The sequence below is a fragment of the Melospiza melodia genome, chromosome 12, assembly GCF_035770615.1.
Source record: "Melospiza melodia melodia isolate bMelMel2 chromosome 12, bMelMel2.pri, whole genome shotgun sequence".
In the NCBI taxonomy this organism is placed as follows: Eukaryota; Metazoa; Chordata; class Aves; order Passeriformes; family Passerellidae; genus Melospiza; species Melospiza melodia.
The window spans coordinates 4,173,491-4,189,401 of NC_086205.1; the positions used below are offsets into that span (position 1 = coordinate 4,173,491).

Genomic DNA, 15,911 nt, shown 5'->3' on the forward strand with positions numbered 1-15,911 from the left:
CTAGTGGAAAGTGTCCCTGCCCATGGCAGGGAGGACAGATGGTCTTGAAGGTTCCTTCCAAAAGCATTCTTTGATTCTGTGAGACTGGTGGTGCAGATTTGAGGCTGTGGGAGCAGGGGGGCTCCCCTCACACTGACCCCTCAGCCTCCCAGGCTGCCAAGAGCAGAAACAGCCCCAGACATGTGATGGCTTCAACTAAAAGTGGGGCTCAGGGCTGCATGTCAGAAACTGCCTCACAGAGGGTCTGAAGAGCTTCACAAATAGGCATTGTGGGAGACTACCAGGGCAGAGAGCTGGGGATGACAAGTGGCACTGTGTGTCTCATTTTCACCAGCATTCCAATCTCCAATAGCAGGCAGGAGAGAGAAATAAGTAGAGAAGCGGTCCGAGCTTAGAAATTGATGTGGAAGAAATTGGCACATTACTTGGCAGGAAATGAAGAGACACAAGTGGCAAGGGTTGGGATGGTGTCCTGGGGGATGGCACACATAATTCCACAGCTGTGGATGGCACACATAATTCCCTCTGTGCTGGAGCTGGAGCTGGCACTGATGCCACTGTGCTGGTTTGAGCACAGCCCAGGAAAGATCCAAATTCATGAGAATATTGTGAGCAGGGAAAGGAGGTGTTTGAAATGGAGAGAGTCCTGGGGTAGCTGGCGTCAGGGTGACCACCAGAACATCTGATGGTGCCAGTGCTTCCAGGGATGGGAGCTGCAAGGAGTGTGTGCCCTGAACAGCCCCAGAGCATCTCTGCAGGGCTGCAGGGAGAGACTGGGGCACTTCTGATGTGCTTCAACTCACAGCTTGTTAAACTGGCTTATTAAAAAGGGCTGCTAATTCACTGAAGTTTTCTTCCTGTATATGTTGCCTTGAAGATTCTGTGATTTATAGCAGTTCTGTGTATGTTTGTATTTCCCTCAGTTGCTATCCATTGCGCTGGGCTGGCATTGAAATGTTTTCTTTGGAGCAAGAGACTGCTGCTTTCTGGGAGGAAAAAACAGCTCAATTAAAGGGGCCTAGGAATTCCTGAGAAAATGCTGAGAGTGGATTAGAAAAATGGTCTGGTTTCTAGTCACCCCAGTAGCTGTAAATGTAAGGAACTCTTGCAAGACAAACATTTGTCTGTGAACAGCTGAGCTACCTCTGAGATACCTGGAGGCTATTGGGAGCTGCTTTTGGCTCCAGGTGCTGCTTAGGATAATAGTAAAGGAAAAGAGAGGATGTGTCTTCTTTGGTGCTTCTCATGAACATCTTTTAATGAGCAGGAACTTGGATTGGAGAAGAAAGAAACAAATAATTAAACTAGAAATGGAATTAACTGTGTATTTTAGTGAAGATCTCAGCTTGCTGCTCTGTCCATGGCTCAAAGTCTCCCTGTTGTGAGCTGTAACTCTGCCAGCTTGGTGAGAAGTTCTGGACATGCCAGGGGGTGATGTGCCCTCCTCTTTGTGCCTGTGGAGATCACCAGGGGAGTAAGACTGATGTGGGCTCACAGAACAGTAGTAAAGTGACATCTGGCCCTGCCCCCCAAAAAAAGTCTTTTTAAAAATCTCTTTTTTTAATAAGTTTGGAACATTTGTGTTTGTATTCCTACCCTAACAGTGCTTTTCTATGAATCTGAACCTCCAGTGTGATAGGACAGGGAATTGCTATGGAAATGAGTAGGAGCAGTACAAAGCCATTGTTAGAACAACAAGGCAGAGACAGGCCTCATGTGGAGAAAATCTCATTTTTAAGCACCTGTGCTGCGTAAGTAACAATGGAGCTGCTGGGAAGGGACAACAGAGCTGGTGAATGGCACTGTGTGTGCAGCCCAGGGCATGTTCCCTGCCTGGCTAATCAGGGACTGTGACTATTCAGCACATGCTGGCAGTTAATCTCTGTGCCATATGGCAGCTGTGCCTGGCACCTGCTTCCATCGGTGTGAGATAAGGTCAGCATCTCCCTGTGGGCACAGCTACTGCAGAGAATCAATGTTGCTTCAGTGTCTTTGCCACCTGGGAGCCACTGCCATTCCCAGGTACAGGGCTGGGAACTGGGAAGGAGAATCTTGGCTTTGGCACTGAGGCTCCTTCCTGCCCAGGATGGTGCTGTGCCCTGTGCTGCTCTGTGCCATGGACACCCATTCACAGCCTGTCATCAAAAGGCAGGAATAGGAACACATTTCATGTATTTTCTTCTTGGGGCTTTGCTGCTCACAGTGACCCTGAGATGTGTTGGAAAGTCTCTTTTCCCAGCCTAGCACTTGAAGAAGGAGTCAGGGCTCTTCATTTCTCTGTCTCAAGGTTGTTTATTGTATCTTATCTATAAAATTCTTTCTCCTGCCCTGCCGAGGTCCTCTCAGCAAGACAGTCAGGGCAGTCAGCCTGCCCTCAGGGGCGTGTTATCTTTTTATACTAAAACCTATGTGTACAATGTTTACAATTACTTCCCAATACCTATCACCTATGTTAGACAGTGAGCTTCTACTCTAAACCAATCTGTCAGTGCCACCATCACAGCAGAAGATGGAAGCCAAGAAGAAGAAGGAGAAAGTCAGGACACACCCAGATCCCTCCATCTTGCCCCCTGAACCCCCATTCTAAAAACCCTAAAAATCTATTTTTCACCCCGTGACAAACTAATTATTATTCTGCTTAAGCTTTCATAGCTTGCAGATCCTCATATAAGGTTGGTAATTTGCTCCACGGGTCATAATCAAACCCACAGGTGTTTTGGTCTCTGTGCCAGGGTCTCTGAGCCCCTGGCAGGGGCTCTGGCAATCCAGGACAGCCAGAGGGATGTCCTGAGTTCTGACATTTCCTTTCACACAGCATTTTTCCTGCCTCTTCTGTTCCAACTCCACTTCTGGAGTGTTTCTTTCCATCTTGATTCCTATGCTACCTTTGCCCCAGGTTGGGTCAGGTGAGCACTTCCCAGCTGCCAGGGAAGAGCTCCTGTGGCTGATCCCTGCCAGCCTGGATGTGCCAACCTGTCTCTGCCACCCGTTCTAATTCCAGCTCTGCTTTGGTATTTCATTCTAACGTGCACCCAACACTCTGCAGCCATCTGTATCCCTTCTCAGCCAGCCATCCTTCAAGGAGCTACCATGCCACACCTCTCCTGTGCTTTTTACATGAGACAAAACACAGTAAAACAGGGATGGAGCCAGATAACTTCTGCTTTTGCCTGCCTGCAGCAGCCCCTCCTAGGTGATGCTGGAGATCACTGCAGGTGAGACAGGACAGGAGCATAAAACTTCTGGTGCCAGCCACCACCAGAAAGACAGACAGCCTGAGATGGATGGGTGCTCTGAATTTGGTGGATGTACCTTCCCCATTTGAGAAGCTTTCTCTCAGGACAAGGAGCTTTCTCCTGTCTTAAAGGAGGAGTCAAGGAGTTACAAATTCAGATGTGTATTTCTAGTTCTGCTCATCACTCTGTGTGGCACTGAAAATTGGTTTAATCTCCTCTGAGAGCTGCTAAATAGTCAGATAAGAATGATGTTATTGTTCTTTATCTAAAGGATTTAGATTTCCGCATGTAACTCCTGTTAGCACCAGTGTAGTTGTATAGTGTTCAAAATTTAAGCAAGATTTCTCCTTATAAATTAAACTGCTGTTAGGATTTGTAACACTTTGTAATATTAACTTCTTTCAGGAAAGAAGTTAATATTTTACAAATAGGCCTTATTTAGTGGGCTCTTTGTCCTGTTTCACAGATGCCTTGCTATGAGAAGTAGGCAGGCAGGAGAGATCATTAAACTGAAGGAACAGTCTAGGATGGCTTCTCTTGGAGTCCTGTGAGTCTGTCTATAAATGACCATGAAAAGCAGCAGTTGTTTGCTATAAATCTCTGGTCACATCTGCAGCTTGTCACAGGAAAACATGGGTGTGTGTCCTTTCAGCACAAAAGAGGAAAACCTGTCTTTCTCTGCCTTGCCAGGCTTGGGGAATGGAAATGGGTGAGTTCTGCTGGCTGCAGTGACCTGCAGGAAAGCAGGAGGTGTCTGGGACTTACCCAGTTGCTTCTCTAAACTTTTATTGAAATATTTGTCAAATATTTAGGAATCCTGTTCTTCTGACATCCAGCTTATTTCTCAATATTTCACCTGCAAGGCTGATTTGGTACAAAATTTATTTTGACTTTGTCATCACCATGGCTTGATGGTATTTGGAATTAGAAAAAGTGATGTAGGGATTTAATGCTGAGTCCTCCCAGTCTCTCTCCATGTCTTCTTTTGTTTGGGAGCCTTATTAAAATGCCTTCAAACCAGCACTTTCTAATCCCTGTTTTCTTTTGTTCCATGTTCCTTTGACCTTTCAAAGCACTGAAATCTGAGCTTAGTTTTCACACCCATTTCTTTACTTCCTTAACTTTAATAGTTGCTCTGCCTGATTTGTGAACTTTGTACAGTTACAAGAGCAGTGTGTAGGTCTCTTATCTACAGCAAATAACAAGCAAGGCCCTGAACAATCCTTCTGGAGCCACGTGGGGACAGACAGCTGAGGCATGGACGAGTTGAACCTCCCCCTGTGGCTTGCAGAAAAGTTTAGAGGGAATCTTAAAGGTCAAGCAAAATCTTCTAACTGACTTTCTGTTTAAAGAAGAAAAGGGGAAGGCTCAGCCAGAAAAACACCACAATTAAACTGCTTGGATTACTTTCCTCACTGACAGCAGCAGCTCATTTGCCCAGAGTGAGAATATGGGTACAGGCAGGAAACCTGGTTCTTCCTGCCCTTCTGGGAGGAGCTGGCCTGCTCATGGGCACTTGGCTGCTCATGACTGGGAAAGCTGCACCAGCAAGGGAGGCTCCTTCTTGTCCTACACAAACCCAGAAGGGGTGGGGGCATTTGTGGAAGGAAGCTGCAGAAACTCTAACAGCACATGAAGGCTCCTGAGGCCAAGGCTCTGTCACTAAACATGGCTGGAAATAGACCCATGAAACAACATTCCAGTAAAAATATGGATTTGTTGGACCCAGCTGTCTCATCCAAAACCCATCTGTTTGAGGAGATGTGAGACAGCCTTTCTACCCCACTCTCCCCAGGCCCTGGCCAGGAGCTGCAGTCTCTGGGGCAGACCCACAGCCCAGGACAGATTATTTAGGCTGGGACATGGTGTGAGTTGCTGGAATAGGCAGCACGGCAAAGACTCTGTGGTCACACTGAGACCGTGACATGATGGCACCCAGGGAGCCTCAGAGGTGAATGTGAGCATTCCTCTGGGTATCCCCTTCTAACACAGGGCTGGGGAAATCCTAGCATTATTCTGTTTGCTTCCCTTTCCTGTGTGCTGCTCCCTGTCACAGCAGCAGTGTACCTGTCACTTGTTGTATCAGTCAGGTAACCTCTGTGAAGTAGGAAGGTTCTCTGTGTGTCAGTAACATTTCCAACCTTTTCTGCTGGGTTTGACCATGACTGTTTATAGCCAGTAACAGAATACAATGTAGTGCAGTCTTTGCAGGAGTTACAGTGCTCAGCATGCAACCTGAGATCTCCCAGCCCCACCAGACAATTTGTGGAAGGGGCTAACAGCAGGCCTGATAGCTAAGCAGAGAGAAGAAGCTGAGAAGGAAAAAGAAGCTGAGTAGGAGCTCTCTCCAAGGCTGTAACCAAGGAGACCAAGAGAAGTGAGGAACTGAAGAAAGATAAGAAGAGAACTTTGCAGCTGGATGCAGGATTTTTAGAAAGTTAGTTGAAGTCACTGTAGCTCTTCACCAATAGTGTTATGTTGATTTATTGTAGCCAATAGCTAGGGTAGAAGCATAAACAATTGGGAAGTGTATAAAAGGTCAGCCACGTTCAATAATAAAGAGTTGCCATCTGAAAAAAAAATCGGTTGCTTTATGAAAAGAAGGAGTCAGTGCTGTGAGGAGCTGAACATGAGAAATCACCGAGAAGGTATGAGAGCTCTGCAATAAGAAGACACAATAATTAACTAAGCTTTCAGCAGGATGCTTATTGAAGCAGAAATGAGTAAAGCAATTAACAGTGTGTGGTTCAGCTTGAAAATCAATACAAGCTGTATTGAGCCAGAGTAAGAGGCAGAAGAGAGGCTGCTAATACTGTGCTGTCTGCATCAGCAAGATACGTAAAAAGTCCATCCACCTAACATAAATTTACTAGAGAGCATTTAAAAAATCAATAACCGGAGCATTAAGCCAGGTTTACAGGAAATTTCAAGAGGATCATTCAGGTTGGCATCACAAACTATTGAACACTGAAATGCAATGGCAAAAGGAGCTCAGTTCAGAATCCTCAGGAGTGGTGCTCAGAGCTGCCAGCCCCTTGCAAATGCCCAGGTGTGGAAAGGCCTCCTAAGATCAAGAAAATTAAAGGAGACAACAAACAGATATTCTTCAGAACCACCTGTTCTGGGTTATATCAGTGTGCCAGGACACCAACCTTTCACCTTTCTAAATCTAGCACAACTCAACTGAGCAGTTAAAAGTCGCTCTGGAAATCTGAGGGGAGTGGCTTTGGCTGGACCTGCCCAGGCCTGATGGGGTTGAATCTCTCTTCCAGTAATTTGCTATTGTCCACTTTTGTAAAACTAAAGCCCTCCTGCATTCCTAAGGCTTTTCCAGCAGCACAGGTGAAGCTGAAGAAGGTCATGCCATAGGGCTGACTCTGCCAGCTGGAGCAGAGGAATAGCTGAGCACAGGACACGCAGGGCTCTGAGCTTGTGCTGCCTTCTGGGCTCTGTGCTACTCAGTGTGTGGGCTGAACAAGAGAGTCATGAGGTCCCCTTGTCATGAGGATGTCAACAGAGTGAGCCTTCAGTCTCCCATCTACAACTGGGTGAGCTTTAAGTTCCCTTCCTACCCAAACCATTCTGTGATTTATTTTTCTATCAGCCAAAGGTGTGCAGCTGATGTGACAATGAACTATTGTTTTTTCTCCTGACTCCTAAGAAATTGGTGGAAAATACAGTCATGATTTTATAAGGAAATTAGGGAGTCTGACCATTAATTGGACATCCTTGGAGTGGCAGGAGCTGGGAGGCAGCAAACACCTCCACTATTAACAGAGATCTGAAATTACAGTTGGAGGTGATTTATGCACCTGAGTTTTCATTCCCTCCTTTCCATTTTGCAACAAAAGTATAATTCAAAAGTTTTGAGTATACAAAAATATAATTCAAAGTTTTGAGTGCTACTGTCTGCTTAAGGTATTACCTGTGTTGTGACTCAGTTATGGATGCAGGGCATGACCCTGACACCAAATGTATGATTGCATCAATATTGCTCACACACTGCTCAGTGGATGCAGGATTGAGTGAGCAAAAATAATCACCTTCTGTTTTGCCTGCCCCAGACACCATAGTAACTGAAATGCCCTGCTTAAAATTATCATTGGTTTTTCCTTCTATCTTTTTGTTCCATATGGCACACCCTGCCAACTGTCCCAACGTGCAGTTCCTTGGGTGCCAGCTATCAGTGTGACAGGAAATGAAATGTGTACGAGATTTGATGGGCGATGCTGAGCTTCATGAGCTGTCTGTTTCATTGCTTGGCATGCCCTGAGGCAGCAGGTCCATGGCACAGCAGGAGTTTCTGACTCTCTGTGTGAGCTGTGCCCCTGCTCCTGTGGAGGGAAGCTGCACTGCTGTGTGCTGCTAGCATTGGGAAGGAAATTAATACAATAATGCCAGGTTAAGTGAGCCAATTAAAAAAAAAAAACAGCTTTTTTTTTTATCACACCATGCCTGGAAGAACTTGAAATGTCCCTTCTCTGCAGTCCAGATCCTTCACAATTCTGTCACTGCACCCCCAGCTCTGATACTGAGATCTGGCATTAAAAGCAGCACAGTGCAGCACAGTGTGTGGGCCAGCAAACCAGGAACCAAATGGAACCAGGAACCATTTGGTCACTCCCTGGAAGTGCCAAATCTGCCCTGGGGTATACTGGTATGGGACAGTGTGTGTCACCCATCCCAGACAATGCACAGATTGACTGGAAGGCTGCAACAGATGAGAATTCAGTATTTGTATATCATGCATGAAAAAATGCAGGGGAAGGTTTATCATTCATTAATAACATGAATTGATTCACTGAACCAAAAATGGTTTTCATCTGCAAATAAGATAATTTCATTCACTAGAGTGATTGTGCTACAGCTTTACAACAAGATTGAGAGCCTTTTTTATTGATCACTTCAAATCAATTGTGTTGTTGCACACAAATTGGTGCAAAACCAACCAATCACATTTATGACTCTTCTACATCAGTACACGTGGAATGTTGATCTGTATCATCGTGTATTTGTTTAATCAGGCTAATATTTCATCTGCCTCATTGGACTGATAATGTGATGAGAAAAACTCAAATTACTGAAACTGATCGACACATTCACTTCTGTTCAAAGAGCTAGCTGAGGGATTTGGTCTTTTTTAAGCCACCCAGAGATTCATTCTCTTTTCTAATTCGATTTTGCAGAAAGAAATTTAAATCTCCTTTTTAGGCAAAACCATCTTTTGGCACCACAGAATTCACTTGCAAGTTTGAACATTCTGTCCTTGAGGAGAGCTGGTAGAATTGGCCACAGAAATCACTTTGCTTCCATGGGCTTTTTGCATCCTCTGCTTCATTTGCCTTTCTAAGGACTCAGCATAGAAGATCTTGCTTTCTCCAAGTCAGAGAATCCTCCCAAAATCCTAAGGAAATGGACTTTCCTGGCTGTGCCTCAGTGAGGAGAGCGAATAGATCTGCAATCCGCCTCAGGGAGATGGAGTTCAACCGTTCCTCAAATTTGGATGACACAACTTTGCTACTTTTGCTGGAGGAATGGTCTCTCACCCCATCAGGCACAAACACCAAGATGTTCTTAATCTCTCCAGTTGTCTGCCTCGTGGCAGGAGTCCTCATCATCCCAACCATCTTATTTGTGATCTTCTCTCGGTTTAAAATCCGCCAGGAAACGAGGTACATGCTGCTGGGAAACGCTCTGCTTTCTGATCTGATCTACCTGCTCTTCTACACGCTGTCAGCTGCTCTCAATGCAGCACATCTGCACCTCCCAAAGGAAGCTTGTGTCCTCCTCTTGTTTTTGCTGGCAGTGGCTTACTGTGGGGGCCTGTTCACAGCTGTTGCCATAGTCCTGGACACGTACATCGCTGTTCTGTTTCCTCTGCGCTACGTTGCAATTCTGCCTCCCTCGCGAACGAAAAGAGTCCTTGTATTACTGTGGATGTGTTCTGCTGCTTTTCCTGGGATCTTCTTCTTGGTGCTATGGACTACCCACAGCTTTGTGCCCTGTGTCCTGGAAATGTGCTCAGTTCCAGTAATATTAATATTGACTCTGAACAAGACTGATGCTGTGAAACTCTGTTTCTGGCTTTCTACCACAGTTATCATTCTCTGCCTGTCTGTAATATTTTGTTGCTATGCTATTCTGTATTTTAAAACCAAACACTCGGGTATATGGGAGAGCATCTGCTCCAGAGCCAGTGTAACATTTGTAATGCACAACACTGTCCTATTTTTTTATTTCTTTCCACTCTTGGCCCTTTTTGTAGAATCATTCTTGGGCATTAATGTTTTCATCAGACTGCAGACAGGAATCTTGGTCTCCCTGACAGTCTGCAATGTCCTCATGATTCTACCTAAAGTTCTGTTCCCTTTTCTGTATGGGCTTCGCTACAGAGAGATCTCAGCCTCTCTCAAATCCATTGTCAGGAGGAAGCAGCTTCACCCGGTGTCACCTGCCCCACCACCCTCCTGAGGCAGCACAGAGCACAGTCACAGCACAGGAGCTGTCCTCACCTTGTTATCGTGCAAGACTGATGGAAATCACCCAGCTGCTGAAGTGGAGAGGTGATCAATCCATAGTAAGAAAATATGGGTTCATCACTGCCTCCTTTGTGCCAAAAGGCCACAGATCTTTCATCATGACACAGCTGAGAATACAGTGAATGCTACCCTGGATGAAGTTCCAGGCTTTGTTCTGATCTGAAAGGCAGGACCTTCTGGAAGAGATATTGAATTAAGGTCATTTACACCCACCTGTTGCAGATGCCTTTCTGGAGAAAAGAAAATTAAAAATAGATAATGCAAAGCAAAGGAGTAACCACAGGTCTCATGACAGCATCACCTAGAGGAGAGGATCCTTAAGCCAATGTGCTGTAAAAACAATAACCATTTCTTTCACACAGTATATTTTTGCAAGCTTGGCATCCTGAGTGCTGTTCTTGAGAACTTGCACTGAGATGTGCCTCTGGAAACTGCTGCACTCGGTGTAACACCATTGCTGAGCTTGTGCAGTGCGCTGGTGTATTCCTGCCTTACGGATTCCCTGTGGCAATCTGCAAAACACCGAGGGTTTGATAAAATCTCCTCCTGACGGGAAACCACCTTCGATCAGTGTCTGCTGGGCAGCCCAGCACACGGCACTGCCAGGCATCACAGAGGTGGAATGATGCTGGGGGAGGGAGCACAGGGACAGCACAGGGCGCCATTCCCTCCCTGCCGGGTGCGGAGCTGCAGAGCCCAGGGAGCCCCGTGGGGCTGCAGGAGCCTGGGGCACCCAAACCCTGAGTCCCTGCTGGGGCTGGACTGAGGTGACCTGGCCAAGGCTGAGCCCAGTGGGGCTGCAGGAGCCTGGGGCAGCCCAAAGCCTGAGTCCCTGCTGGGGCTGGACTGAGGTGACCTGGCCAAGGCTGAGCCCAGTGGGGCTGCAGGAGCCTGGGGCAGCCCAAAGCCTGAGTCCCTGCTGGGGCAGCCAAAGCCTGAGTCCCTGCTGGGGCAGCCAAAGCCTGAGTCCCTGCTGGGGCAGCCAAAGCCTGAGTCCTGGCTGGGGCAGCCCAAGCCCTGAGTCCCTGCTGGGGCCCTGCTGAGGTGACCCAGCCAAGGCTGAGCCCAGCAGCTGGGGCAGCAGGGCAGGAGCAGAGAGGTGCCAGGCTGGGCACAGGAGCACCCACACAGTGGCTCAGACAGGACCTGGGGTGAGGGACTGAGTGTGAACATCACTTCTGATTCTCTGCCCAGGCAGCTCCCAGTTCTGCCTCACAAAAATCTCCTCCAGCAGCCTGATCTCAGCTTTCAGCCACACCATGGCAGAGCTGCTGCTGGGTACCTGCCACCAAAGCCTTGGGAAGGGCAGGAGAGAGGCTGCAGAGCTGGTTGGTGTACTGGGGCAAGAAAAATGAGATCCATTTTAGGTTTTCCAGATCAGCCTCTTACCTACAGAAGATATATAAGCGAAACATATATCTGACCTTTGAGAAACCAAAATGTCATTAGATATAAACATCCAATGATGTGGGAAATTTAAGTTGCTGTTCTGTCCCTTGAACTTGAGAAAAGAGTTCCATATTTCCAAAGATAATATTTTTAGAATTTGTTATGTTTTATGTATAAATACATTGGACTTTTAAAAGGGTCCTTGATTTCACTCTGTGCAGTATTTTCCTTGTGCAGACTCTCTCCACCTTCTGTTTCCTTAAAGCAGTACACAGAAAGTGCTGAATGTGGCTTTTGGCTATTTCACACTCATCTGAAGAATTCCACTACGTGTGAGCCAGGAGGAGATCAGTGTCTGGTTGCATGAAATGTTTTTGGCAGCAAAGTGAGTTCGAGCAGTTCCTGCTGATCTTCTCTCCTCATTCCCAAACTGCTTTTACTCTCCTCACATTGCAGTGTCCACTCTCTCCTGTTTGCTGATGCAACTGCTTCTGGGGTTGCAGGTTAAAAATATCTCTTCAAAGAGAAGTGGTGTTTTCATTTTAACTGAGGTTATCCCAGTGATCTGTTTTATAGGATCTTCTGAAAGCAGCTGCATCAGCACAACTGAGGGTGTAACAAATTCCAGTTCAGAGCTGGGGGGGATGAGCAGGGGCATCTTTAGAGGGTTTGCTGCTAAGGGACACTTCTTGTGTGAGAAGTATCTCTAAGGTAAAACTGTGGCAAGTGAATGAAGTGTAATATTGCATATTGGCTTTAACCATGGTTCTGTGCTTCTCAGTCCTCTTCAATAAAAGGATCTAGAAGTTGCTTTTTACTGGCTGCTTTTATTTTTCTCCAAGATGTATGTACCATAGACATCTGTCACAGAAACTATGTTTGTGTACTTTATGTTCAACCTGTAACAGAGGTCTTCCATAATACATAGGAAGGATGAGGAAAATGTCTGCAGACTGGATCAGGTTCTTTCTGCTGAACCCCTTTGGCATGTGGGAAGATCAAGAATGAAAGAGGCATTTGTGAATCCTCAGGCTTTCATATTCTGGGCCAAATTTTTATGCCAGTGCCCAATGACAAGGATGATGATAACTCACAAGTTGTTTTGTCCATGCAAGGTCCATGCATGTCTAAATCTATTGGAAATTTTCATGATAAGTAGTAAAGATAACTGTGTAAATAGCATAAAGTAAGGCAATTCTACATGGAGCCATTGGTGACTTTGTGTAACAGCAAGTTAACAGTACTTGGTCCTCCTGCTGCCCTCTGACAATTGTGAAGGTATAATCGGAACAGGATTCCATTGCCAATTCTGTAACTCTCTCTTACATAGACATGTCCTGGATACAATGAGAATTTGGTAACATAAAGAAAGATGCTGAAAGACAGAGCACACGAATCAGTGATTGTGGGAAGTTTGTGTATGTATAAAGCCTGCCCACAGTGACATCACAAGGACCAGGCAAACAAAACACTGCTCTGTGGAGATGGTCTTCTAAGAAAGGTCATTTCAAGCTGATATTAATTCTCTTTAAAGTGGTTAACATTAGACAGGTATCTTTTTCTTAAGTGACTGTTTGTAAACAACTTCTTCCCATGGAATATTAGTGTGCTGTTTGGTACAAAAGCAGCAGGTTATAGTGTGTGCACACACCATGTGCCTGGACAATTTGCCTTTGGGATTTCCCCCATCTATGTGAATAGGATCAAAGGGCTCAGCAGGGCAACATCACAAGCACTAGGTTCCTATAATGCTTTTCATAAATGTCATGAGTTTTGTCTCAAAGAATGTCAGGCTTCTGCATTTTTCAGAACCTCATGGGTGTAGTGATCAGCAGCCTTGTATGGATGTCTCCACATAAGCTCTGGAAATTCAAACTGAGACTGTTTACCAGAGCCCAGTAATCGACCTCTCCCAGGTCACATAAGTGAACTTCTCAGACGTCAAGAAGTTTGGCTGCCCTGCATTTTAATTTGAAGTGAAATGGAGAGCAGTTGGCTTTAACATGTGATTTGGCAGCTGGGGGCAGTAATCCTTTAATGAATTGAAGCAGCATGAATCACTAAAGGTATTCTAATTTATAGCTAAATATATTCCTGGTCAGTTTTTCCCCTCTTTTCTTGTGCCAGCACTGTCACAACCACTGTTTACCTCTGCGCTCTTCCCTCTCCCAGCTGGATTTAAAGTGCAGTTTGCTGTCTGTAACCTGCAGACTGAAGGGAGTCAGACCTGCATTCCAGGGGCTGGGGCTGTGCCGTACATCACTGCAGACATAATTACATCAGAGATATGTCTGTGCCTCAAATGAGATCAGTTTCACTGTCAGGAGATACAGAGGATCTCCATGCAGGTAAACAAGTGCTCCGCTTTCAATCTGAGGTACAGTTCATTGCAAGCATTTGAGTAATTATTCAGTAAAACTAATTAACCTCCTGCAGTTTTTGTAATTACTGTTGGAGTGCCTACTTCTGCTCCATCAATTGGCAGTGTCACTTTCGACTGGAACTGTAATATAGGGAGAGGGCAGAAGGGAAGTGCCATTGCCTGGGTGCACTGGGGGCAGCCGAGACGCCTGGGGCTGTGTCAGGGCTGGGAGCAGCAGCAGCCGCCCCAAGGCAGCGCAGGCAGCTCCTGCAGGGACAGACGGCTCTGTGCTGGGCACTGCTGTGTACACCTGACACTCTGTGCTCCATGGGCACTGCTGTGTACACCTGACACTCTGTGCTGGTCTCTGCTTTGTGCACCTGACACTCTGTGCTCCATGGGCACCTCTTTGTACACCTGACACTCTGTGCTGGTCTCTGCTGTGTGCACCTGACACTCTGTGCTCCCTGGGCACTGCTGTGCACACCTGACACTGTGCTCCATGGGCACTGCTTTGTACACCTGACACTCTGTGCTGGTCTCTGCTTTGTGCACCTGACACTCTGTGCTCCCTGGGCAGGAACTGGCTGTGGGCATTCATTCCCCACCGGAGGGGGGATGCAGGCAGATGGGAAAGAGCCTGTGATAGCAAAAGGAAATTGCAAGGTTTTGAAACTTGATTTCTGCTGTCTTCTGTCTCCACCCCCAGCTCGCTGCTGGCAAATGAGTGGCCAGCACTGCTGGTTCTTTTGTCACAAACCTTGTGATCTTTGGTGTCTGTACAAAACTACCGATTTGAATGTTTTTTGTTTTTCAGTGTATTTTAAGCCCTTCAGATTGCAACATGAATCCAGAAGGCACAAAGAGCAGAGAGACAAATAACCACAACTCTTCACTCACTGCTATTAAAATGTCAGAATTTGTGAGCAATTCATGAGTTAGGAGAGGGGAAAGGAGCCAAGCTGTGGTTGTCCTGTTTTGTGTTTGTCAGTGAGGGCTGTTTTGGCTCATGATTGCCCAAGGTCTGCACATGTGACTAGGAAATCACCTTAGGATAGACAAGAGGCTGTTCCCTGCCTTTGAGATGTGGAGTTAAGAATTTGTATTAGGAACTTTATTTGGACAACTTTTTTCTAATTCAGTGGTTTATCTTTCTCAAGAAAAAAAAAATACAAGTTTTAGCTACAAACATTACAGGGAGAAAATCAGCAACCAGTTCCTGAGGGCTGCTGGTTTTTAGGAGGATTCTCAGTAAGAGGAACTAGTCAGATTAACAGCTGCTATAATTAGTTTTCCCAACAGGTAAAGATACAAAATGCAGCTCCTAAAGAGGAAAGGGAGACTCCCCCCATTCATCCACCCTCCCTGTCCCTCTAGACCAGCCAGTGCTACCAACCAAGGCAGAGGTGGTAACTGCTCTTCACAAAAACCTTTTGAAATAAAACACTCTGTCTGGAGGGTCCTTCCTCATGCCCTCTGAAAAGCAGAGTGGGATGGGAGAGTGGGGGCCAGCATGGAACTGTGAGAAGTGCTGACCCTGCAGAATGACAGGAACGTAAAGAAAGAAGGGAAGCAATTAAAAAGTAGTTGAAAATGGAAGGCCTGTGGGAAAATTAGAGTGAGGAAGTGTGGGGATTGTGAAATTACAGAGATGAGTTCAAGGCATGGGGCAAATTGCAGAAGAAATAGGATTCCTTGAAGTCTTTCTGAGAGAAGGACACAGACCTGTTGGAGGGCTGACCCAGCCTGCACCAGGACTGTCTGCAGGCCCTGCCACACCATTGAGCACTCTGGCATTAGTGTGCTCAAATCCAGGAACCCGTGGTTTTTCCCCAGCCTAACATGACAGAAATATTATTTTAATACTGTATAAGGCAAAAGGAGACATTACAGAGAGGGAGGGAAGGCTGGAAGGAGTCACTGCTCTCTGCTTGGAGAGATTTGTTTTGCAGTGTATTTTCTGTCTTGATTTAATAGCGAGTTGGCTCTTTCCAGCAACGAGGCAGGGGAGGAGGGACGGGAATATGTTCCCAGTCCTTGGCCAAGAGTGTCCCAGGGCGTCCCGGGCGTGACCTCTTCCATGTTTGTTTTTCTTTCCCTACAACTGACCCAGATGCCGGGATTTGAGACTCGGGCCCTCCTGCCCGTTGAAGATTTTCCCCGTCTGGTGCAGCATGTGACGGTGGCATGCAGCAGGCTGGGAACAGGACCTGGAGCTGTTTTTCTCCCCAGCACACTGTTTCTCCCCAGCACACTGTGGCTGCGCTGCAGGAAGCCACAAGCCTTGCGGAGAAGGCCGGGAGCGCAGTGCCACCCTGTGGGGATGGGGATGGGGACAGGGCCCGCCTGGGCACAGCAATGCAGGGGAAAACCTTCCAGGCACCC

At 46.6% G+C, this 15,911-nt stretch overlaps 1 protein-coding gene across 1 annotated transcript; it reads left to right on the plus strand.

Annotated features, from left to right (window-relative positions):
* The first annotated feature begins 8,648 nt into the window (after nt 1–8,648).
* Nucleotides 8,649–9,707, plus strand: GPR148 (G protein-coupled receptor 148). Its single transcript, XM_063166387.1, has one exon. It carries the CDS (start codon nt 8,649–8,651, stop codon nt 9,705–9,707), a length of 1,059 nt encoding a protein of 352 aa, XP_063022457.1.
* The last annotated feature ends 6,204 nt before the right edge of the window (nt 9,708–15,911 follow it).